This window comes from Perissodus microlepis, chromosome 19 (genome assembly GCF_051167445.1).
Source record: "Perissodus microlepis isolate ML-2025 ecotype Zambia chromosome 19, ASM5116744v1, whole genome shotgun sequence".
In the NCBI taxonomy this organism is placed as follows: domain Eukaryota; kingdom Metazoa; phylum Chordata; class Actinopteri; order Cichliformes; family Cichlidae; genus Perissodus; species Perissodus microlepis.
The window spans coordinates 2,289,227-2,314,396 of NC_140479.1; the positions used below are offsets into that span (position 1 = coordinate 2,289,227).

A 25,170-nucleotide genomic window follows, 5' to 3' on the forward strand; every position below is an offset into this window, starting at 1 on the left:
CTAGTGAACTAAAACGTACCTAGAACTGCTTCTATTTTAAAAAGAAAATAGGCTGTATCATTTAGTTACCAAAGGCAGCTTGTTCCTCGTTTTCATATAATACTAAAGAAAGCTTTAGTTCTGTATGGTAAATATGCAGCACTTTTCTATGTGAGAATTCAAAGCATGTGCCATTCACCCATTCATACAAGCAGTTTATTTCCCTATGCCTAAGTACTTTCTACATAACAGTCACACTCTGATGAACACATCAACTCAAGGTTGAGTGCCTCGCCCAAGGATTTGGCACAGAGACTAAAGCAGCCAGGATCAAAACAGCAAATGGTAAATGACAAGGGTGGAAATGTTGCATGATTGAACCAGGGCCATTCACATCCTTAGCTTTACCCTTAGCTTATTTTCATTGATTTGATTGCATGGTTTTAGTGTGACATTGCTGGTATTAACAAAATGTATGTAATCTGCTCCATGATGCCTCACTGTAGATGGACTTCATCATTAACTCCTAACAAATCCACTCTAATATCAAAACGTTGGCACAATTAGACAGGCACAACTTTCAGCCAATCATTAGAGTTTCAACATTACCATTTATGGTCGATTTAATCTTTCTAAAAGTAGGCGTCCAATTGCAGTGCGAGACAGGAGAGGTTCTTCTTAAATTTACATTATAAAGCGTTCAACTTCCTGGATCATGGTCTCCATCAACCAATTAGAACGGCAGAAACCAGCATTGTGATTGTGGGCGTGGACCGGGCGTGAGGCGTACTTCGCGACTGCTCAAACGCATGCGCCACAAAGTCAGGGTTGGTTTCAGTGCAGGGTCAGAGGGAACAGCTGCTGTCACTTCAGAAGGTATGAGTGCCTGAGACAAAGTGCGAATGTAGTTTGTTTGATTCAGTGGATCTTTTCTATAAACGCGCGTGTGTGGCGCGGAAGTCGTTGTGTTTATAACAGCCAAGGCTAAAATTAGCCAGCACTGCAAGTTAGCCCACGCTATAACTCCAACATGACCCTTCATTAGTTGCCAGCTAAGCAGCTCACAACTTGCTCGCTAGCCTTCAGAGAGAGCAGCTAGTGGGAAATGAATGAGCTATTTTGCTGCCCCGCTCCAGTTACCTCTCTGTTCGTCTTGGCGTGCTTAATTTATGGTCATAAGCTAGCTGCTGGCCTGGTGACACAGGCGAAACAACCCGAGACCCAGCTAGTCGTGTGAGCCAGTTATTTGGTGGGAGGGTTAACGCTTAGCTAGTACTCTACTTGTGTCTCGTTTTAAACGAAGCCCCTAAAGTTATTTTCTATTTCTAGCAGGGAAAGTGTGTGATATGTCGCTGTACGGCATACTATTCACAGCAAGCCTCAACCGCTGTCACAGCCGTTAGCTTACAGAAGCTTCACCTTTTTTCATAGCTGAAAACCAAATAATTCGTGGGTGTTTCCTGCAGCTCACTCAGAAAGTGTCCTCAGCGAGGAAGCGGAGTTTTGATGTAGCGACAGATAATTCATTTGAAACAACTGCGTTCACTAACCGTTTTTACAGGTTTCAGTTTAGTTCCGGTGTTGTGCCAAAAAGTGATTTCCGGTGCTTCTTTGTGTTTATGTCTAAAGTCTTTGGTTCTATTCATACATATTCTGCAGGCAACAGGACTTCAGATGTCGGTTATATTAAAAATAAAGAAATCTCCTGTATCTTTAAGTGTTCTACATTATAGTCAATCCAGTACTGTTTTGGCACTTAAAATATCTTTATATAACTGTCATGGTATATTTGTTACAATTTCTGTGTTGAAAATGGCATTTTTAATTTCAGTGAGATTTTTAAATTCATAAATAATGGATATATAAAAGTTGCTTTGCCAAAACAGATTGCTGTCAAGAGGTAGAAGCTACAATGTTCTGTCTATCTTCAAATGGTTTGATATTATTCATTAAAACATGCAAATACTGTGAATCACTTTTTGTCACATCACCGGTTTTCTTTCAAAGACTTCAGTATTTCTATTACACCAGCAGCGTTTAAGTACAGATGTGTATAAAGTGCACATAAAGTTATCTGCTGGACAGAGATTTACACTGTTGATGTCTGACGTGATGATTATTGATTATATGACTTACAGTTGGAAAAGTAAAATTTAGCTGAGAGGCCATACTTGGGTCAAGTCTTGACCCCATAATGCATTCTCTATTGTTTAAGAGTATAGACTGTATATTAAAGATGGCTATGAAAGACCTCGGAAACCAGTTTCTTGACAACTTTATTTATAGCTTCATATTTATTACAACAAGTTTAATTTATAAATTTTTTTTATCCTAATGTAGAATAAATAGAATCATTAGAGTCACAATACTATCGTTACAATACAAACATTTTCAATACCACTGGGAAGATTTTGACTGCTCCATGCTGCAACAATGGAAGTAATGGCAAAGCAGTCAGTTAATTTTCCCACTTATAAGTAAAATTTAACAAATAAGAATTTAAGATCAAGTTTAGAGATTTGATTCATTTTACAAATGTAGATAATTTCATTTCAGATGTGGCCGGTGACAGGGAGGTCTGGGCTTCCCTGCTTAGGCTGCGGTCTGCACGACCTGACTTCAGATGAGTGGAAGAAAATGCGTGGATGATTTATCGTTTTATTATGATTGAGTGGTTGTCAAAAATGTTCGTCCAGCGTGATTCATTCTTGAAGAATGTGACTGATGGTGCCTCTGTTTAGAGAGTTTTTCACATTAAGCAAATCTCAAAGTTAACTTGATATCTGAGTGTTTCTTAGTGCCAGACTAGTCAGCAGGAACGTCGCTCGTTGAAATGCACTTGAGGTTTTTATAATCCCATTTCTTCATGGTGACAGCAGCACGCCCTTTATCAGCAGCTTTGGTAACAGATTTGTTGTACTCGCGTTCACTGCTTTTTTGTCAACTTGTCTTTCTGATAAATTCCTGTTCTCCGACTCTAACTGGTGCTCTATTGGTGGCTAAATACACTGATATATTGACAAATGCTCGAGACAATATTTTACTGATTAATTTTTTTTCTTCAATGCTTCATTTAATGCACAGCTCTGTAGTGCTCTGTTGTGAACCCATTGTGAGTGTGAGTATTGCACTGCGACTAAAAATAGAGCTGCAATAGAAAGGTATCTAGGAGCAGCGTGTGAATAAAAAGCATCACATTAAGCCCGCTCAGCCCCCAGGGTTTAAACAAAAAGGAACATGACATAATAACAGCGAGATAGAGCCATTTTGGGACACATACAGACTATTTTAATAAACAATTTAAATAAAGAGTATTTAAAAAATAAAAAAAACAGTCTGGATGAAAGACATTCCCTGAATGATGGTGGTGGAAAACCCACTCTAACACACTGGTCTGAAATATTTCACTTGGTTTAGCATCTGTTGACTGCATAATGTGGGACTGACATCCTTTTAATCCCTACCACACCAGTCAGTGCCCTAAGGACGGAGAAAAGAAATGTCCCATCATAGAATGAAACTGAGTACTTAGAACAATTCTGGACTGATTAGCAGTGACTCTCAGTGGGAAAAGTAGATCCAAACCGTGGAAGCTAAATCCCCCCCACAGCACTATAGAGACCTCGCCCTGCAGGTTTAGGCTTTTGCTTGTCATTTGTCACCTGACTTTAGGGCTGCCACAAACGATTATTTTGATAGTCGACTAGTCACCGATTAATTTTGCGATTAGTCGACTAATCAGATCATCATCCATTGGACGTAAAACGTACAGCTTACTGCACCAGCAGCATCTGCTCTTATATAACTATCATTAGCTTACAGCTTTAAGTGTTTAAGGTATGTGCTAACTAAAAATAAAGACAAGATGATAGTTTATTAAATTTTAATGAAATTTGCAGATTGTTTCGGTGAAGTTTAATAAACTCCTTGCTATCTAAAATATAACAGGACACCGGAGTATATTCTCGAGGATCTCACACTTCTGATAATCAGCTGTCTGCTTGACGTTTATTCAGCTGTGTAAAAACTATAACTTTAATCTCAGCCAAACCGATTTACTCAGGAACAAATAAAATACTGAAAAAAGCCAAACAATAACATTTTTAAGTTATCTAAGTGACTTATATATGTTTAACCTGAGTAGCGAAAGACGGCGGTGGGTTTGAAAACGATTTGCCGGGAGTCCGGTGTTCTCACGGCTCTAGTGAGCCTTGCCCCCGGCTAGCTATCGAGCTAGTGGGTAACAGACGTCTCCGAAAACGTCGGAGCGCTTTTGAAAATATGTGGTGTCTTGATAAACTGAGCAGATATTTGAGGTTTACACAGCTACATTCTCGCCTGAAAATATGTTAAACGTTTATTTTGTGACCCAGAAAGAATAATAAGAGTAATATTAACACTAACTAGCTGCCGCCATTGTTGGAAACTGAGCTGGGCTGCGCTGTGAATTCTGGGACACAGCTTCTTCTTCTTCTTCGGGGTTTAACGGCAGCTGGCATCCTTGTACATGCAGTGCTGCCATCTTCTGCTTCAGTCCGTTATTACACTCTTAAATCCTACTACTTATTCCTGCGTCTTTTGTGATCTTACAAAGCTTCAAACGACGCGTCGACTATTAAATCAGTCGTCGACGATTTTGATAGTCGACGTAATCGTGACTAGTCGACTAATCGTGGCAGCCCTACCTGACTTTAGATTTGAAAAACCTAGACTGACCTACCAAGTTGATAACCACCATCACTTGCATATCGCAGTTGTTGGTTGTTGGCAGCACGTAGCTCCAAGCTGTCCCGTGTATGTTGAATTGGCCGTTGCAGGATGGCTCCCTCTGTCCTTCTCCTGGTCACGAAGGTCTTTGGATTGTGAAGGTATCAGATTGATAAAACCTCTCTTCTATTGTAATCAATTTGTATTGTGAAAAGTAATGTCTATGTAATGGTTCACTGAGGTTCAAGCTTAGCTTAAAAAACTGATTTGTAATGTGTTGATGTCTCGATACTGTGGAGCAGAGTAACAGTGGTTAATGGTGTGCTCTCTCTGTGTCTCAGCCTGGTTGTCCATCCAGCATCATGGGAAAGAAGAGTCGGGTGAAGACTCAGAAGTCAGGCTCAGGAGCCATGGCTGTGGTTTCCCCCAAGGAGATGATGAGCCTGATTGCTGAACTGTTGCAGAGTATGTTTCCATTCAAAGTGCTAAAATAAAACCATTATGTGCACGTACACTGCTCCATTATTTTGTGAGTACAACAAATATACCAATAAATCAGGCTATAATAACGTAAATTATAATATTTTTGATTTACACACCAATAAAAGTAGAGAAGAGGTCAGTGAGACTGACCCTAGTTGATGTTATGCGTTAAGTGTTAAATTTTAACAGGCAAAACTATGAAATGCTCATTATGCCCTGGTGGGAAATGATAAAGTAAAAATGGAGATACAGTCGTAAGCATCATCAGAGCTGCATTCTACACTGCAATGTTGGGACTTTTGAGGTGCCGTCAAAAGTAAATACATTAGCATACAGACAAGCTGTTTAGCTAATACTAGCTTAGTTGTGTGTTTTGTTCAGCTGCTCTAAGTCCTGATAGCTCAATGCATAATGGTAGATGCAGAAAGTAGCCCTGATCCTGCATCAACAGCAGGCATTAGACCAGTGACTTTCTGCAGATGTTCAGCAGCCTTCACGTGCTGATTTCTGCTCTGTGCTTGAGTATTTATTGCTCCTTCTGGTTTCTTGGATAAGGTGGCTGTATAGTTGAAGTGTTGACAATGTGTTTTCCCAGAATGCAGCAGTGCAGCAGCCTCTGCTGGTAAAGAGTGGGAGGAGTACCTCCAAATAAGAGGCTTGGTGGAAAGAATCCGCAAAAAGCAAAAGGGTAAGTACATGTATAGTATTATGTTAACACATGATTGAGACTTACCATACCCATCCCATTGGACTAAATAATGTTTGTTTTGTGTGTATGTGTTCAGGCATGTCCATTGTGTTTGAGGGCAGCAGGGAGGACCACTTCCCTGACCTGATGTCTTGGGCTAAGGAAAACGGGGCCTCCTGTGAGTGCTTCACTGTGGCCAACTTTGGGAAGGAAGGCTATGGCCTGAGGGCCACCAGAGACATCAAGGTTTCTACTTTGATTTTTAGAAAATATTTTGAAGTTACCTCCTGCTTCACCATCACATGACCAAACATGGGATATTTGATAGAGGAATAGCTTTTTATACTAGAACTGCCAAAGAGTTCATTTTGAGTCCCAGAACTCAAAAGTAAAACTTCATAGTGTCTTTTTTGAACACTTTTCCTAAAATGTATCATATAATTTTGGGTTGTGTGCAATTACAATGTAAAATATTATAATAGAAAATAATAACTGTTGCAAACCTGTAGGTTTTGCAAAAACTGGGTCTACAAGGGTTCTGTAAAGGAACCAGTTCTTCTAGAGAACCGGTTCCCAGTAGTTCAGTTCCTTGGAATTGTTATTCCGCCCATCAATCCTGGTTATCTGTTCGACTTGCACAAAGGACAGAGCGCTGTGGTAAAGTGCAACTTGAGCTCTTTGAAAGCCCTGCACAGATGGCATGCTAACGCTAAGCTGGTCAAGAAGCCAGAGCGATGTTAGGCGAGTGAGTGCCGACTCCAGCCCAGGGCTCAGACCATTAACAGGTGACAAACTGATGAGCAGTCAGGCTGCAGCCTCATGTTTCTAAAGTAGAATCGATTTACTGTTTATGCTGGTTTTCATCTTTGTTTTCATACCTAAATACTGAGAGAAAGATGGTTTATGTGTCCTCATTAGCATAGAGATTTGTGTTGGTGTGTGAGGCTGTAGCTGTAGGTTTATATTGTTAAGTGGTAATTATGAGACGATGTGCATGAGCAGCCAGAGATCGAACCATGACACCATCAAACAGTTCTGATTAGTACTCATCACTCTACCTTTAAAGCTATACCCACCCGAATCAGCATCGCTCAGTTCATACCATTTCCCATCCCTGTACTGGTTACCCAGTAACATGTCATATTTACTCACAGCAGCTTTCATATCAAATGTGTCATTTTACAGGGGTCAGGATGGCTAAAGTTAGCACATGGAGATTGATGGATGAACATATAGGAGACTGTAGTTATTACATGGCTGATATTGAACCACATCACAGGGGGTTGACAAATGAGTGGAGAGCTGGCTGCTGGTTCCTGGCTGTGCAGAGCAATGGGAGCGTGTTGGCTGTCCAGAGTGTGGAGAAGGAATCTGAGCAAGTAAAGGTGAACTCCAGAGCACAGCAGTAGAGTCAGTTATGACAGTTTGCTGGTAATGACTGTATTTGTTTTTAGCATGCCTTTACTGTTTCCTTTATCTGGGGCAAGTGTTGGCTATGCATCCATCATTTTTATGCAAAAGGTGTTTATGGCATCATGGCTTCACATCTTTATGCCACACTTGGTTTGTTTAGCAAACTCGTATTGCCTGAAACTACACCTACCTCTGGAAGCTACCAACTGCTCAAATCAGACCAGTCAGTGCCAGGGAGATGGTGCTACTTGGATAACTGTGCAGCAGACACAGATATCCCTGAAAGTAGCAGGTTAGGCCGACCTGTCTGCACCCCACAGGCTTTCAGTACATCAGTGTCAAATCCATTTTAAAATCAGAAGTTGATAAATACTCTGACCTCTTGGAAGAGGCTGACCATGTGATCTGTTGTGCTCACTATTATTTACTGTGTGGTTTACAGGCAGAGGAACTATTCCTGTGGATTCCCAGGAAGATGCTGATGACAGTGGAATCGGCACAGAACTCTATACTGGGTAAGAAATGATGTTATTTACAACTCATAGCTCATTCCATACAGTTGTACACATTAAGAGGGCATCGTAGCACGCCAGATCTCTTCCTCTGAAAAGTAATCTGCAGTCAGCCTGTGGGGCTGCTGCAGGACTCGTGCTGGGTCAGTGCAACAGGAGAAAACAAACACATTGTTGGACAGGTCCAGCAGTGGCGAGGAGACATGTCGCAGAGACGATGCATGTTTGATTTGCTGCAGTAAATACTTTTATACAATCTGTAATCAGAAGACAGAACAACACAAAGGTTTTTATTAGTCAGGTTTCATTTTTGCCACGTTCATAGATCTTTTTGATGTGTTTTATTTTACTTATTCTAACATCAGTGCACATATGTAGAAATAATTTTAATAACACTGTGATATGAAGGGTGTATCCTTTTTAACTAAAGGCCATCAAAGCTCGCGGTGCATTTAAAACACAAGTTATATGCTGTGGCCCTCCAGACACGTGGCACATGTCCGTGTGACAGACTCGTCCCATGCTGTGGAGTCACTGCAGCCATCGCTGCTGTCAGCAGAGTGCGACGTCAGATTGCCCCTCTCTCTCTCATTGTTTTGGTCCTTACTGGTAAACGGCTGTGGAGCTGAAGCACTCTGAAACTGGCTCATTGTTTGAATACACCTTAAAACACCATGAACAAGAAGTTTTTGCTCCTTGTATTCACTGGCATCAAACCCACCAAAGCACATTGCTGGGTGCTGCTCACTGGAGTTCAGCCACAGTTTCCGTCAAGATGCAGCAATGTTTAAATCGTTGTTACGGAAGAGGAAAAAAATCACAATGTAACGTGTTTTAATCTCACGGTAGTTTACTTATATTATTATAAATCTTTAAAAATGATGGAATTTTAAAAACTGAATAAATAAATGCATAAAAATATGATTTCTGGTCATATGACCCTGTGACCTCTTTATTGCAGGTCCTTTGTATAGCCAGGATCGGATCCTGCAGGCCATGGGGAATGTGACGCTGGCCCTCCACCTGCTATGTGAGCGAGCCAACCCTGCTTCCTTCTGGCTACCATACATCCGCAGTCTTCCTCAAGAATATGACATACCTCTGTACTACCAGCAAGAGGATGTGCAGCTCCTACTGGGCACACAGGCGGTGCAGGATGTCCTCAGCCAGTATAAAAACACTGCACGCCAGTATGCTTACTTCTACAAACTGGTACAGGTGGGCAGAGACACGAAACAAAACACAGGTTGTCAGCAAGTATCAGTGGGCACTCTGAACATAAGACGTATAAACACAATTGAATCTTAACCTGATATTAAAGCCTGAGGTCTGGTAAATGGTGACGTTTGCTATTTTTTAAAGGAAGGTTGGAGGTTGATAACTGGGTCAACTGGTGGCTTTATTACTGCCAGTTTGAAGGCCCATCAGTAGACAAAGACTGAAGATGAATTAATTGTAGGACAACTTTGACCAATCATATGGGAATGTGGTCCAATAGAGACGGAGAAGGAATTCTCAATCAGCTGGAGTGAGACTAAATGCCAGTAGTGTTACAAGTAGCTGTACGCAATGTGCCTATGATTATGAATGTTTTCGTTTTTTCTAATGGTTAAAATGTTATTGTGAAAATGAAGTAATTACCGATTAAGGTTAAGGTGATGCTTGGCTCAGTAGCGCTTGGACTCTTTGCCAGCCTGGCTCCAGTGATGGGAGGAAAGTTGTTCAGCCAGTACGATGTTGCTGAGAGCTTACTTAACAAATGATTTCTCAGGTTAAATGAAGATCCAAGTTGGTGAGATGGGCTTCATGTTTTCAGAGGAGCCACAGTGTCCAGGGTCACGCACAGGGAGGATGGAACATTATTAATGAGTTACTCTGTGGGAGCAGAGTTTGGGTAGCTGCTCTTATTGTGATGACACATGGAGTCAAAGATTTGCATCCTTGAACTTGAGCACAGCACTTTCAAAGAGACATCTACTGTAATAACACAAACTTTACAGAAGCTTGAGCTGCAAATCTTAAGACTGCAGCTCTGCTTCCTCTCAACTCAAAATGTTCTCAGAGGGTTGAATGAATTTGGCTGGGAATGAGAGCCGCTCCACCCAAAGTGGGATGGGCGGCGTCTCCTCTAGCAAGAGCCAAAAAGAAATGTTCACCTGCTCCGTTTGGGGAGGGGGCCCAACTGGACCAGGTGCAGAGTCTGACATTGTTTTGTGTGTCATACTTGGTGCCCCCCGATGGACGTGACTGGCTGTCATTACTAATTATTTGACCAAATCTACGGTTATCTACGTTTGGGAATGTGTCCCCCTCCATAACAAGACCGACCCAGTGAACTATGGGAGACCTGTGATGTCCATGATACAGCCCAGTTATCTCCTCTATAACAGGAGGTGTGGAGGCCGTAGTACGTTTGTTGAAAGGGGCTGTGACGGGGATGGAGGTGCTCAGAGATAACTGGATGCATAGATAGGTGCAATATCCACTGTCTTTTACTTTGGGGGGACGGACGGACGGCCTTTTGCCAAGGTGTCCCAGCAAAGTGCCAGTTGAGTATAGCAGGCTTGTCATGTTGCTGTCCCCACCATGACCAGGAGAGGGAGGCATTGTGTCAGGATTGACATGGAGAACAAACCCAAACATCTAAAATTAGCAAAGGAGTTCCAGATGGGGCCGAACCACAGATGGGCTCCTGCCGTCACAGATGAACTACGGATTATGATCTGATATTTTCCCTTCTTTGGAATTCAATTGGCTTATGAGCTTCTAATCAGACTGTGATGGGTGGAGAAGGATTTTTTTATTTTATAAATCAAAACCAGCACAATCTTTTTTTACAGTTAGGAGAAAGATTCAGTGTGTGAACTTGTGAAGATCACACACTGGCTTTTTCTGTCCAGTTTAATGTGCCAACAAATTGAGTGAGATGTAGAGAGTGATTATATGATGAAATGTTGCTTAACAGCCTCAGACAACAGATAGTGGGACGCTAATCTGAAAATATGCTAATGTTCCATTATTAATCTCAATCATGGTGAAATGCCAGCTCAGCTTTGATCAGGACTTTCCACAGTTCTCTCTGAAGTCGGCCTCTTCTTCTTAAGGCAACAAAAGACCACTTTTTCAAACGTTTCTTTGAGGTGTGTGTTAAATTGGATGACATACAGGAAATACAGTTCATTTTGCATAACGACAGCAGGTATGAATGAGAGCTATATGTGGCTGAATCATTTGTTTCAGATGCACATATAATGGAGTGTCCCTGTTAGAATGACTATATAACTTTATTGTTGAGCACAGTGAAGGAGAGATGAAAACTCCTCCACACTGATGAGAGAGACTGATTAAAGTCATTAAGAAATACCACTTCAGAGTAACTAAAGGTTATCGTTTAAGTTGTTGAGTTTAGGGTGAACTTGGTTTGTCACACACTGCTTCTGTGTTTTACTTTGGTTTCTGTTAAATAATGGCATGAAACTATGAGGTCCAATGTCATGTGTGGTTGATCTGAGGTTGTATCTACCTAACTGTAGACTCTGGTAAGGACCTGCCGATCTTTTCCTGGCAAGTAAAAAGGTCCTTTACACGGGACCAGGTAGGCTTGGACAGCCTTTTTCCATTTAATAAATGAAATCATCATTTGAAAACAGCATTTCATATTTACTTAATTATTTCTTTATTTGACTAAAACGTGTGACAAACATGCAACAAACTGAGAAATCATGAAAGGGGCAGGATATCCCCCCTTCTTCTCCTCTCCTTCCCTCATACCCAACAGTCACAGGCAGATGGCTGCCCCTCTCTGATCCTGGTTTCTTCCTGTGCAAAGGGAGGCTTTCCTGTCACCAGGTGCTCGGTCACAGGGGCTGGTCTAATTGTTGGGGTTCTTCCTCTTATGTTTTAGGGTTTTTAACCCTACAATACAAAGTGGCTTGAGGCCATAGTTGTGTTGATTTGGTGCTAAATGAAAGGAAATGTATGGTATGGTTTTTCTGTGCACTGTAAGGTCAGAGCAACAGTGTACAACTGCAGGGTCTGTATTAAAAAAAGAAAAGGGGGGAAATGCTGGAGCTACTCTGAACTTGACTTTATCAGGAGGAGAGGTTGTGCATGCACGCCTGCCTCAGGGTAAAATGGTGTGTGTGGTCACACACCATTTTACCCTGCACGCAGTGACACTGATTCATCCCTACAGATGAATTCAGAGAGCCGTACTTGTCAAGTTACAGAAAGTTCTTCCCAGCCGCTCCTCATAAATCAGCCAGCTTGATAAATTGACCAGTGTTAGCCATTTGCATATACATCAGTCTGAGCGTAGAGCTCAAACGGATATGCTCATAAATACTGTTAGTATCACAGTTTGTCTATAGAGTTTACCTGAAACAGCCAGTGTCCCTCTACAAACAAGTCTTTAGCCGCCATTGTGAAGTGCTGCCCAGCTGTTGGTGGTTGTGTTGAAGCATCACCACCTTTATTTTTAGTGGTCACTGCAAGGAAGTACTACATATGTAGAATCACAGTTGTAAGTAAGTGTTGAGTTAAATTAAGATTTAAAAAGATGCTTTTGTTTGCAATGGGAAATTTATATCTATCACCATCTTTGCTGTTGGTCCTCACACACATGCACACTCTAATTATATTAGTGTGCCTGCGTGTATACATGCTTAGATATGTGTCTGTATGTATAATAGTAAACACACACTTTCCAAGTTTTAAGATCATTCCAGCACATCTGTAATGAAAACTGTGCTTTTCATATCAGCCGTGGAGTGTTGTCATTACCCTGCAGTGCTCACCTGGGTTTGTGATAACTCGACAACAAAGTGGCATAGAAGCTTTAAATTGATACTACAGGTGTATCTACTAAAAATGTCAGACGAGTTTGAATCTCAGTGACCTCGAGGTCAAGGTCAGAGGTCAAGTTTTCTGAAAATCTCATGAATGCAATAACTGCAGAACAACATAGGAGTTTGAAACTGATACCAGGTGTAAATGGTAAATGGCCTGTATTTATATAGCGCTTTACTAGTCCCTAAGGACCCCAAAGCACTTTACACATTCAGTCATCCACCCATTCACACACTGCTGATGGCAGCTACATTGTAGCCACAGCCACCCTGGGGCGCACTGACAGAGGCGAGGCTGCCGGACACTGGCGCCACCGGGCCCTCTGACCACCACCAGTAGGCAACGGGTGAAGTGTCTTGCCCAAGGACACAACGACTGAGACTGTCCGAGCCGGGGCTCGAACCGGCAACCTTCCGATTACAAGACAAACTGCCAACTCTTGAGCCACGATCGCCCGTGTAGGTGTATCTACTAAGAGGGTGACACCAGTATCTTTGATATTTCCCATGTTTCCCATGTCCTAGGCCTGCTCAGGGATACCCTCGACAAGGCCCAATGTTGTATTTGGTGATATGTTAGCAGAGGTTCTCTGACATTAGTTAGTACATATGCGCATGCATATATCCAACACGCGGGGCAGAGGGACGGTGGGGGTGAATGTGGGCGGTGTATGTGTTGTGGGGGATGGGGGTTTGGGATTGAGGAAGGTACATTCAGGTCAGTTCAAATCCGATGTGACAAGCTAATTTTCCAGCCCGGTCATCTGAGGAGGAGGAGGGAGTGTGTGTGTGGTGCATGGTGTGCTAGGATGGATCAGATGAGAGGACACACCTCCATGAGCCATCCTAGCTCAATCGTCAAGCCAAAAGGAACCAGAGCTGTTGCTCTTTTAGTTATGCTGCAGAGACACTAATCTGTTTGCACCGCTACATCGCAGGGACTTTGTTTCCAAAGAAATTTAAGGCCCTAATTATTAAAACTGGCCTTGGATTACACTATAGTTAGGCTGAGGTTTAAAGAACTGGGCCTAGTATTGAGGGTAGTTGTCAGAAAATGAGTGAAACTATGTAATGTTGTCTGCAGTGATGGAATCATGACGGTGTGTGAGGTTGATGTTGAGTTCACGTGAATGTTGATCATCGTGAAAAATGTGGTTCAAAACGGAAATGGAACAAATGTTTATGTGAGCAGGAATGAAAAGGAACAAAGATACACAGCAGTTTCATTATTCATTATTGTCAAGGATTTAAACTGTTTTAATAAGTAAAAATATTTTCAAGAAACATTTCAACGTTAAGGCTAACCGGTGGATTCTTCTGTATCAGTGCAGGTAGCCAACGACAGCAAAACTACTGACTGCTTAATAGAGTGGACAGTATACTTTGTTTTGGGGTTTGTTCTTTTTGTAAGATAAGTCATTGCTGCAGCCCGGGACGTTCCAAAGTGATCCCTGTTAGACTGATCTTTAGGTCCTAATTTTCCACCAAGTCATCGGTTCTGTTACTCGTCAGAAAACTGTGGTGTGGTACCGTCTGTACTGCAGTACACATCCTGTAAAAACTTCATTTATTTGACTTCAGACAGCATGAAGTCTATGACAGTTTTAAAGCCATGCTCCATGCTTTACAATGGCCTTAATGCCTGTAGTGTTTCATGTTCACTTTAACAAGATCCAAATGCACCAACTTGTTATGAAAAGGTCATCATCAAAGAGGATGTGAACATGCTTTTTAATGCTACTTTGGACCTTTTTAACATGTGAGTCTGTAGAAACTGGCTCTGTTTTTTGGAGCCAGCCTCACTTTTAGTTTGATGTTATCTGTTGTTTAATATTACAAAAAAGTATACTGTATGTTGGTGTCACTTAGCTTCCTGGTGGAGCAGGTGACTGTATGTCACAAGGCCTCAATGCCGTGGCCTGGGTTCAGTTTGACCCAGAGACCTTTGCTGTCTCCCCTCACTGTCTCACTGTCTCACTGTCTCACCGTCCCACCGTCCCACCACACTTTCCTGTTTTAAAATAAATAAAAAATGGTGTTAAAAATGCCCCGAAAGTGTTGACGTAGTGTTTTCAGTATTCAAATGGATATTTTATTGATCACGTTGGACAGCAGACCGCAGGGTGCTGAGTCGTGTGCTTGGTCCGTTCTTCAGCAGCACTGTAAACTGGTAACTGATTAGAATGTGTAACTTTGTAACCTCAAACTGTGTTTCTTTGGACTGTAAGCCACACTGTTGGTAAAACATCAGAGCCGAGGAATCGGCAGAGCCACCCCTCACTGAGCAGCTGTTTGGTCTGCGAGTTGTTCTTACTCTTTGGCCTTTCGTTCGTATTTCTTCATTTTCGTCATGAACTCCACTGAATTGAACGGTTTGCAGGTGGTGCAGGTGGTGCCTGTGGCTTTGGTGGAGGAATCTGTGGCATCCATGGACACAGACACTTAGACAGGCACTGATTCAAATTACCCAAATTGATGAGACAGACTTATGACGGCTGCTGGCCACACCAAATTAGGCCGACAGAGATATATGTGTGGGGTCAAGTGTCCACTAAGAGACCACACACTGACACACACCCCTGTTGTAGCCATGTATTGTTTGACAGGCCTACACACACACACACACACACACACACACACACACACACACACACACACACACACACACACAGTTTGTGATTATTTTGTTCTTATTCCCATCGTGTCCACCTTCCCCAGACTCATCCCACTGCCAGCAAGCTGCCCTTGAAGGACTGCTTCACATTTGATGACTACAGGTCAGTGCGTAGCAGTACTTTACATGTTTGTTTACCTTCTCCAGGCTCTAGCCTGTGAATAACAAGCTTTATTACAGCTCTGTTGTGACTTTTACGTACTAACCTTCATTTTGGTGGTAGAGAATCACTATGAGATCCACAGGCAGGCTTGTAACATAACTACACTCACAGTCAAGGTGGACATGTTTATAGTAATGGGCTGAATATAGGGCTTTTATAATCTTTCTGACCATTTGAATTGCTTGACCTAGCTCACATTAAATTTAGAATTACAATCATTAACCTCATATGCATTTCTTTGGGCAATGGGAGGGAGGCAGAGTACCCAGAGAGCACCTATGTATGCAAAGGGATGGAAACGTCACACAGAGAGGACCCAGCCAACTGTATTTTGAACCAGTGATCTCCGTGCTGTGAAGCCACAGTCCTAACCACTTGTAACCCTAAACACTACTTCTGGACAATTGTAATGAATTATTATGAGGTTGATTCAAAATGCTGCAGTGAGAGTACTGACAGGGACTAGAAAGAGAGAGCTTGTTTGTCTTATGTTGGCTTCTGTGTTCATTGGCTCCCTGTTAAATCCAAATTTAAAGTCCTGCTCCTCACATACAGGTTCTTGAATAATCAGGCCCCGTCGTAAAGACCTCATAGTACCATATCACCCCAGTAGAGCACTGAATGCTGACTGACGTCTGGAGCCTAGGATATTTAAAAGGCAGAGCCTTCAGTTTTCAGGCCCCTCTTCTGTGGAACCAGCTTCCAGTTTGGATCCAGGAGACAGACACTATCTCTACTTTCAAGATCAGGCTTCAAACTTTCCTTTTTGCTAAAGCATATAGTTAGGGCTGGACCAGGTGACCCTGAATCCTCCCTTAGTTATGCTGCAATAGCCGTAGGCTGCTGGGGGATTCCCATGATGCACTGGGTGTTTCTTCTTCTCTCACCCCTTCTCACTCACCGTATGTTTATACACCACTCTGCATTTTTATCGTGAGTGATTATTAATCTCTGGCTCTCTTCCACAGCATGTCTTTTGTCCCGTCTCCCTCCCCCCATCCCCAGCCCCTTGTGGCAGATGGCCGCCCCTCCCTGAGCCTGGTTCTGACAAAGGTTTCTTCCTGTTAAAAGGGAGTTTTTCCTTCCCACTCTATCCATAGTCTTTGGTTCTTCTGTATTGTTGTAGGGTCTTTACCTTACAATACAAAGCGCCTTGAGGTGACTGTTGTTGAGACTTGGCTTTATATAAATAAACTAAAAATAAAAATCAAATCCATCCTGGGCTTAATTTAATGTCATATAACTTGTTTTAAGGTTCTCTTCTGCCAATGATCAAAGTACTTTGTGGCAAATAGGATGGCTGTCACTAAGGATGTAGATCAGGCCAGTTACTAATTGGAAGGTTGGTGGTTAGATCCCAGGTTACTCCTGCATGCTCAAGTTTCCTTGGGAAAGACCCTGAATTGGAGTGTGGATGTATGTGAATGTTAGATCAGGTGTAGAAAAACGTGTTTGTATAAATGGGGGAATGAGGCGTGTTGTATGTAAATCACTTGAATTGTTCTAGTGGAGTAGTAAAGCACTATGTAACTGACAGTCTGACTGATCTCCGTATTAGAACGAGAAACATGTTTGTTTGATTAACAGGTGGGCCGTATCCTCTGTGATGACCCGTCAGAATCAAATCCCTACTGAGGATGGCAGCCGGGTCACCCTGGCCCTCATTCCTCTCTGGGACATGTGCAACCACACAAATGGACTGGTGAGCGCACACACACACACACACACTTGTATACTTTCCAGGAAATTGATTCTGTCCATTGGATGTTACCATTCATGTGAAAAGGGAGATGCCATCTCTGAATTGCAGAGTGTCTGTCACCATCGTACGATGCTTTAAGTGCAGCTATTCCCCAATTCTGTGAGAATGGTGCTCATAGCCATTGATCAGTGGCTGCGAGTACCACTCTGCATTTAAGTTTTATTGAAGGGTCTTTACCTTAAAATATGTAGCATCTCTCGGCAATTTGATTTTATATACATGGAATCAAATTGAATAATCTGCATATTAATGCTTATGAAGTTGACCTCAGTCAGTGGTGCTATTTTTGTCATCATGCAAATGTACCGTCGATGAGGTTGGGGACAGCTGCAGTCAGCTGAGACTGAAGAGTTACTGAAAACACATCCAGATAAACAGAATCAACTTTCTGGGATTTCTTACCTGGATGATTGAGGATACATCAACACACTTGTATACAGTGTTGTAACCTGATTGTTTAGCACAAGGTAAATATTCTGACACGAAACACTCTATGCTCTTCCCTCATGTGATACAATTATAAGCAGTACGTGGTTTCATTTTCAGCAAGTTGGAAAACATTCTGCTGAAATGAAAAACTAGAGATGCCGTGTTTAAAGCATTTCTTTTTGCATTTTTTTTTTTTTTTTATATTTAAGGTCATCAAACAAATATTTCCAATATTTGTTTGATGAGTAATATTGGAAAAGATAACCCAAGATAACCCAAATAAATACTTTACAGTAAAAACTGGAGATTTAAATAATTTTATTGAAGGAAATGTTATCTAGACCTACCTGGCTTTATATGAAAAAGTAATTGCACCTTAAACATAGTAACTGCTGGTGCCGCCCTTGGCTGCAAAAACTGTAAACAAGTATTTGCGAAAACGAGCAACGGGTCTTTCGCATCGCTGGGAAGTAATTTTGACCCGCTTTTCTTTGCAGAATCGTTCAAATTCAGACAAACTGTGGAAGGGTTTTGAGGATGAATAACCTTTTTCGGATCATGCCAAAGCATCTCAATGTGATTTGAAACAAGACTTTTACTCCACCACTCCAAAACCTTAAATTTGTTCAGTCTTTGTCTGACTGGACATCAGCAGGGCACGAACCGATGGCCAGCCGTTCTCCTTCAGGATTATCTGGTATCGAGCAGAATTCACGGTTCCATCAATTACAGCAAGTCGTCCAGGTCCGCAAGCAGACCAGACCACCAAAGTAAAGACGATGCACCACCTGGCCACGCCTATATATTCTGTCCATTAAAAACTATGAACAGAACGTCCACCACCCTCCGCAAATGAGTCTGACTTACTGCCGACAATATGAAGCTTTGTTCGTACAGGACCTGAATAAGTACGCACTCTGGCATAGACTTGCCCAGGTTGGCTGAGAAGTGTGAAAGCGTTTTTTTTCTTTTCTTTTTCCCCCCTACAGTTGGAGCACACACCCTTCTTAAGTAGGGTAACCACCACCCCCGTCTGCCAGTCCTAAAGGACAAACACATGTAGTGTTGCAGAGGAGTGCCAGCCAGGGTAGGCCTGCAGCATCCAAAGGCTTCAGGGGTGAATCTCAAACAGTTGCACAGTGGCAGGGCCCCCGGGGTGGCTCAGTACGTTAGTGATTTCAGCTCCGTGACGGGCAAGTCCACTCCTCAGACTTTGAGGAGATCCTCAGTGTTCCTTCCACGGCCCGACTATCATCAGTGGAGCGTCCCACTACTACTGTAAACAGTGTGTAAAATACCGCCTCCCCCCTCTCGACTTGTCTGAAGTTTGCCAGAATCACTTTGAGGCCAGCTGAAGTCTTGTTCCGTAGTTCCACTGAACTCCTCCCACACCCGAGTGTTGTGGAAAATACTTTCTCATTTCACTGCATATTCAGTCTTGGATGTCAGTTTATTGGGGTATTGTCTCTTAATTTTTATTTCTAAGTGAGCTTTTCCTTGAAGGACCTCTGGTTACATCCATCTAGCTCATGGGAAGCAACCCAATAGCATGATGTTAACAGAATCACATTTTACTGAAGTTTTTTTACATCAAACTGAAGGTTTTTCCTTTATATTTACCTTTAAATGCAAATTGGCAAACTTCAGTTTTAGTATCATGTCCCCTTTCCTGCATTCGTCTATGACCTGTAGATTAGCATTACAGTGTGTGGTGGCAGTGTAACATTACTGCTTGGGAAGCCAGAGTGTGGACTGTGGGACCTCACATGTCAGACTTGCCTCTCTAAACTGAGATTATTCAGTCAAATATGTTGCAGCTTACTGACATTTGGAGCCACAGCAAAAGCTCTGACTGGATACGTCCTGCTGCAAATCCATTTGGATCCATTGGGCTGCGTTGATGACATTACTTTTAAACTTGCAGATCACCACCGGATACAACCTAGAGGATGATCGCTGCGAATGTGTGGCACTGCAGGACTATAAGGAGAACGAACAGGTGACGAGATCATCACTTTGGTCTTTGTGTCTCGTGTCTATGTGCACAAGAAAGCCTCAGTAATAGAATCTAATTAAGGTGACTGTTTAAGCTTTAAGTTAGACTCAGTACAAACTCTATGTGCCTTTTTTATATCGCTGTGCTGCCATTTTATCTTCCATCAGCAGAGATTTTAACCACTTTGGTAACTCTTGTATAATATTTTAGTTTTCTTTGTGTAGTGACAGCACCTGAAGTCTGGAAATGAACGCTAACAACATGTGACTGAGAGTTGTTGCCAAGAAGGCGTCTGATGATGATTGTCAGTCATGCAGCCACAATCCTGTGTGCACATTGTTTCAATATTCTGAAAATAGTATGTTAACAGTATATTTTATGTTATTAAATTCAGTTCAGCACCAAATGACAACAACACTTGCTTCAAGGCTCGTTATATTGTAAGTTAATGACCAGAGAACACTCCAACAAATGGATGAGCCCATAGGAGCAAGCGCTCTGCTCTGCACATGAGCAGTTAGCAGTTTTACGGCTACTCTTTCATGAATCCTTAAAAGGAAAGTTGGAAATGAACCTGTAATTAGCTAAGACAGGTCAGGTCAAGTGATGGCTTAATTACCACCGGCCTGAATGACTGAGCTGTCACTCAATAACAGAGATAGGTTGATCATATTTAAGATCGGATCAAGTGCCATGCTTCAGTCTTAGTCTTCAGCCAATGTCTGTCTCTGTGTTGGCCCAGCGACACACCCGTGTGCTCGGCCTTTCGCCCCGTGGTAGCTGGAATAGGCTCCAGCCCCGGCGACCCTGGTGAGGATAAGAAGATGGATGGTTTTTGCCATTTTTATGGCTGAGGGGTGAGCAAACAGGCGGGCAGGCAGCGTGGACACCCAATAGTGTGAATGCAAAAACGAGGTGACATAGTCATCTGACATTCATGTCGTCTACCAAAAGTCTCGGGCGAGTTTGAATCTCGGTGACCTTGAACTCAGAATGGCAGTTTTCTGAATACACCGAGGATTTTGACATTTATAGCACAGGTGCATCAGTGTTTGTTTTTTCATCGTAGCATTCATATAAAGCATCTTGACGCGGCTGCTGTTGTGATTTGGGGCAATACAAGTGAAACTGACTTAAATTTTAAGAATTACAAGCAAACAAGTAGCTTAGAAATAAGCTGACTAAAGCAAACATATTTCTAAGGGGTTTTAAAACAAACTGTTGAACTCCTTAAGATATATACCAAGTTGGATATACTGCGTTCATACTGCCAGTATGTATAGATCCTGCTCACTACGGGCAGGACTCCCAAGTACTTTGTAGAATCTGACCACATGCTCTTTCCACAGATCTACATCTTTTATGGCACAAGATCCAATGCCGAGTTTGTGATCCACAATGGCTTCTTCTTCCAAGACAACGCCCACGACCGGGTGAAGATCAAGCTTGGTGTTAGTAAAAGTGAACGCCTTTACGCCATGAAGGCTGAAGTTCTGGCGAGAGCCGGCATCCCAGCGTAGGTTCAACCGCTCGATCAGCAGATCTCTGCACACTTTAATATGGGTCAAGAAGAGCTCCGGGCTCACTATAAACTCATGTAGATGCACTTCTGTCTTCCAGCAGTAGATATTTCCACCAATTAGGCTCCTCTTTGGTATAATTAAAGCACATAATGTAAATGTTGCAGCCCCCCCCCACCAAGTTTCAATTTACTATCCACCCCAACACTTTCATCACCAAGAAGCTTAATCAGTTTATCATTAGCTTCTTAATTTTATGCAGCATTCTCAGTGCAGCATTTTTAATCAGACGCCTTTAATCTCTTATTGATGACAGCCTAAATCTCAAAAGTGGAAATTAAGTGAAACAATCCACGTTGTTGCTGGGGTGATGTGCTCGTAGAGGATTTTCAAAGGGACGAGTCACAGATTTTGTGTTGGACCTCGGTGACATGTGGAGTCGCTGCTGTCATCACTCTTTTTCCTACAACATGAAGATCAGTCTGAGCGGGTATTTTAAGTGGCAATAACAACCTTTAAACACGCTGCAGGGCGCAGACTGAAGCTTCCTTAGCTGGCTGCACTCCTGCTTCTGCAACGTTGGACAAAGGGATAATTTAATAGGAAGAGTAGGGAGGCAGCTGTAATGCATTTGTTGGTTGTAATAATGCTGACCCTGTGCTGCTCTGATCGCCACATCGATCACTTTGCTGAGGCAGGGAAATATTGTCACTTAAGGTCTAATATATCCCGTGTTTTCTGGCCTCCTGCTGACTTTCACAATCCACAGGAATACTGGAAATTGCAGTTATTAACATTATTGTTCAGAGGCCAATGGAAAAATCAGATCTGCGAGTATGAGGTGAACTGCAGGCAGATGTCAGGCTTGCAGGATTTTTGTGAAGGCTCACATGTGGACATCCATTAGTTTTTAAAGGAGCCTGTTCTACTTTTCCCTTTCTGTCCAACTGTTCTCACGGTGGTCTGTGTTAAACATGGCTGCAGATTCAAAGAGTGAGGTCAGTGTGAAGCCACCAAGAGTTCAGGTTACAGAGTGCTGTAAATACTCAGTTTATCCCTGATGTGGTCCCCTCAGGTGCTCAACAACAGGTAGCCCAGCCCACCTGTTGTTGGAAACCTTTGGTTTACATTTGTCTCAAAGGGAGGGGAGCTAACAGACAGTGGATGAATTAAAGGCTGCATCGATACATCAGTGCTGGGTATGAGATACAGATCTTTAGCTGTACACCCCGGAGCCTGAACGAGCCACTGCTGGTCATTTTTACGTAAGCTGTCTCACCAGCTGTGTCTGCTTAGCACTTTCAACAAGGCATTCGTGGACAGGCATGCAGAAATATTTCTCACACTTAAACAGGCTGGCTCTGTGGTTTGCACTATTATCAGGACAGCTTCAGATGTTCAGATGGATATTTGTCTGAAGTGTCAAATACAAAGCATCAGGAAATGGTTAGCCAAGGTTAATTCTGATCATATGTGAACATGAAACGCATGACTTATGGTTTTCAAATTGATACCATAAGTGTGTCTAAGTTTCCTGAATGTCATGTGAGTGAGAGGGATGTTAAAACCACCGGTGAACCTGCTGGAAGGCTCAGGGGCAGCTCTGTCGTCCCACTGTGTTTTTGGGTGAACAGTTTTTGGCACTTCTGTGTTGGTTTTATGTTTTTCAGCCCAAGACGATGCTGCTTCATTCACTGTCTTGTTAATGACATTGATTTGGATGAGAAAATCTTTACTAGTTCACTGCAATTTTGTGGGATTTGTGTGTTGGTTTCATTTTTTCGTTTTGTGTCATTGCAGTGAAGTTACATGATGTATAGCTCAGTACCTCTCTCACTACACCATCCAGGTCATGTGCTCTCTTCTTGTAGTTGAGGTTGTTTCATACAGGAACTTATAGATATATACGCATTTTTTAACATTTAATTTAAAAACACTCTTAATTAATTAAATTGCCGGTTAAATTGTGGAAAATAAGAATCAGGATTCTTGTTTTTTCATCACCTACCACTGCATGAAATGGTATTTTGTACTGTGGAAGCTGTCCCGTATTCTGGGAAGCAAATGGTACATTCCCAGACTGGCGAACTGTTGCTTTAAGAACTTGTGTGCAGAGCTGTGGTGTTGCTATGGTTTAATAACTCTTTATTCTGCTGTCTTTCAGCTCCTATGTTTTTGCCCTTCACTGCAATGAACCCCCAATTTCAGCCCAGCTCCTCGCCTTCCTAAGAGTCTTCTGCATGACAGAGGGTAAGGCGCCGACACATTCCCAAAGTGAGATGAACTCAGACATCCTTTGACCTTTGGAGCCTGCCTCTTACTACTTGTCTTCTGTGGTCCTGCATATACTAACGTGTGTAATTTCAGATGAACTAAAGTACTACCTGCTCGGAGAGCGTGCCATCAATAAGATCTTCACCCTGGGCAACAGCGAGTTCCCTGTGAGCTGGGAGAACGAGATCAAGTTGTGGACATTCCTCGAGACTCGGGCTGCTCTTCTACTCAAGACATACAAGACCACGTCAGAGGTCAGTGTGGTGGAGGTTTAGGTTAAAGCTTCTCCGTATTTCAAAGGCAAAAATATTTCCTGTGTAGCCTTCTGAATAGCAGACGTGACTGTTAAAGTGTATTTTTATTCTCTCCTGTTTTTCAGGAGGACCGCTCCATGCTGGAGAAGCCTGATCTGTCTCTTCATTCCCGCATGGCTATCCAACTCCGCCTGGCTGAGAAGCAGATCCTAGAGAAGGCGCTGGCTTGTGGCCGAGCCAAACGTCTGTATTTCCAGAAAAAGCTGGAGGAGGGGGCGTCGCTGCCTTGTTATGAGGAAAGTGATATCGCTTTGCTGGAGAATACTGAAGCGGATGCAAAACTTCCAGTTATCCTGCGTAAGGTGGAGGAAGGCCAGGAGATCCAGGTGGATGAGGACAGTCCTCTCCTGAATGGGATGAAGGTGGTGTACGGGACTAATGCAGAGGCTAATGGAGAGCGAGATCAGGACGATAATGTCAGCACAGATGTTAACTCTGCTTTGGCCTCGATGGGAGGTTCGAGCCAAAGGGAAGAAGCTAACCTAAGTGCCAGTCGAACTGAAGACGAACCCAAAGAGAACACTGTTTAAATAATTCCAGTAACTGCCACACTCCATGCTGTTTATTTATTTTTGTGTCTCTCCAAGGACTCAGAAAAATAGCTGAAAAAAGAAATTGAATTAAAAGTTATGGAACTTCTGTGTGTGTTCATCTAGTGTGGCTTTTGTTAGTGCTTGATTGCCTTCCAGGCTTCTATGCAGAAGATATTTTTATTACACTGGAGTTTTAGTTACCTTTGAAACACAGGTGTAAACGGAAAGTGCATGTGGGGAGAAACCAAAGGGAGAACAGCACCTCGAGGCGACTGTTGATTTGGCACCATTTAAAATTGAACAGGTTCTAGAAAAAGGAGGAAAAGGTTTTAGCTGAATATCTCTACAAAGCCAAAATCTCCCTGTGATGTGAATGTGTTGGTGTGTGTGTGCACCACTCTCTGGTTAATGGAAGAACGCAGAATGCTCTGTAGCTCAGTCACAGGTGTTCAAAATAACACGCTGATCTGGAAGAGTTTTTGCATTGGAATATTATTTAGCATTTTAAGAAGTAACTAAGTAATCTGTAGTGTAAGCTGCACTGATTAGGAGTAGTTGTGGCTGCAGTGAGAACTACATGATGAAGCCGTACAGCAGCAGCGACTCGGTGAGACGGAGGGAACGCCTTTGGAAGCTTTTTCTTCACCCGCCTTAAAAATGTGCTCGTCCAATCACTGACACGTGACACGTGGAAACGAAGAAGTGTGTGTCGTTCTCTAGGTCGGCATTGATTGAAGGAGTGGCCTCAGTAACTGTGTCTGCGCTGGTCACGACTGAAAGTCTGACAGGCCTGCAGTGTAACAGTTTACCTGCTGTACACTGGACGTCGGGGCTTACCACACTGGTGATTTCAAGCTGACTGAATGTGGCAGCTTG

The 25,170-nt window shown here is 42.7% G+C and overlaps 1 protein-coding gene across 1 annotated transcript; it reads left to right on the forward strand.

Annotated features, from left to right (window-relative positions):
- The first annotated feature begins 747 nt into the window (after positions 1-747).
- On the forward strand, positions 748-24,400 carry setd3 (SET domain containing 3, actin histidine methyltransferase). Its single transcript, XM_084914631.1, has 13 exons — positions 748-855; positions 5,028-5,151; positions 5,765-5,857; positions 5,955-6,103; positions 7,713-7,785; positions 8,744-9,000; positions 15,348-15,406; positions 17,054-17,168; positions 19,582-19,656; positions 21,003-21,169; positions 23,338-23,423; positions 23,541-23,701; positions 23,827-24,400. Exons 2-13 carry the CDS (start codon positions 5,049-5,051, stop codon positions 24,289-24,291), a joined length of 1,803 nt encoding a protein of 600 aa, XP_084770757.1. The 5' UTR covers positions 748-855; positions 5,028-5,048; the 3' UTR covers positions 24,292-24,400.
- The last annotated feature ends 770 nt before the right edge of the window (positions 24,401-25,170 follow it).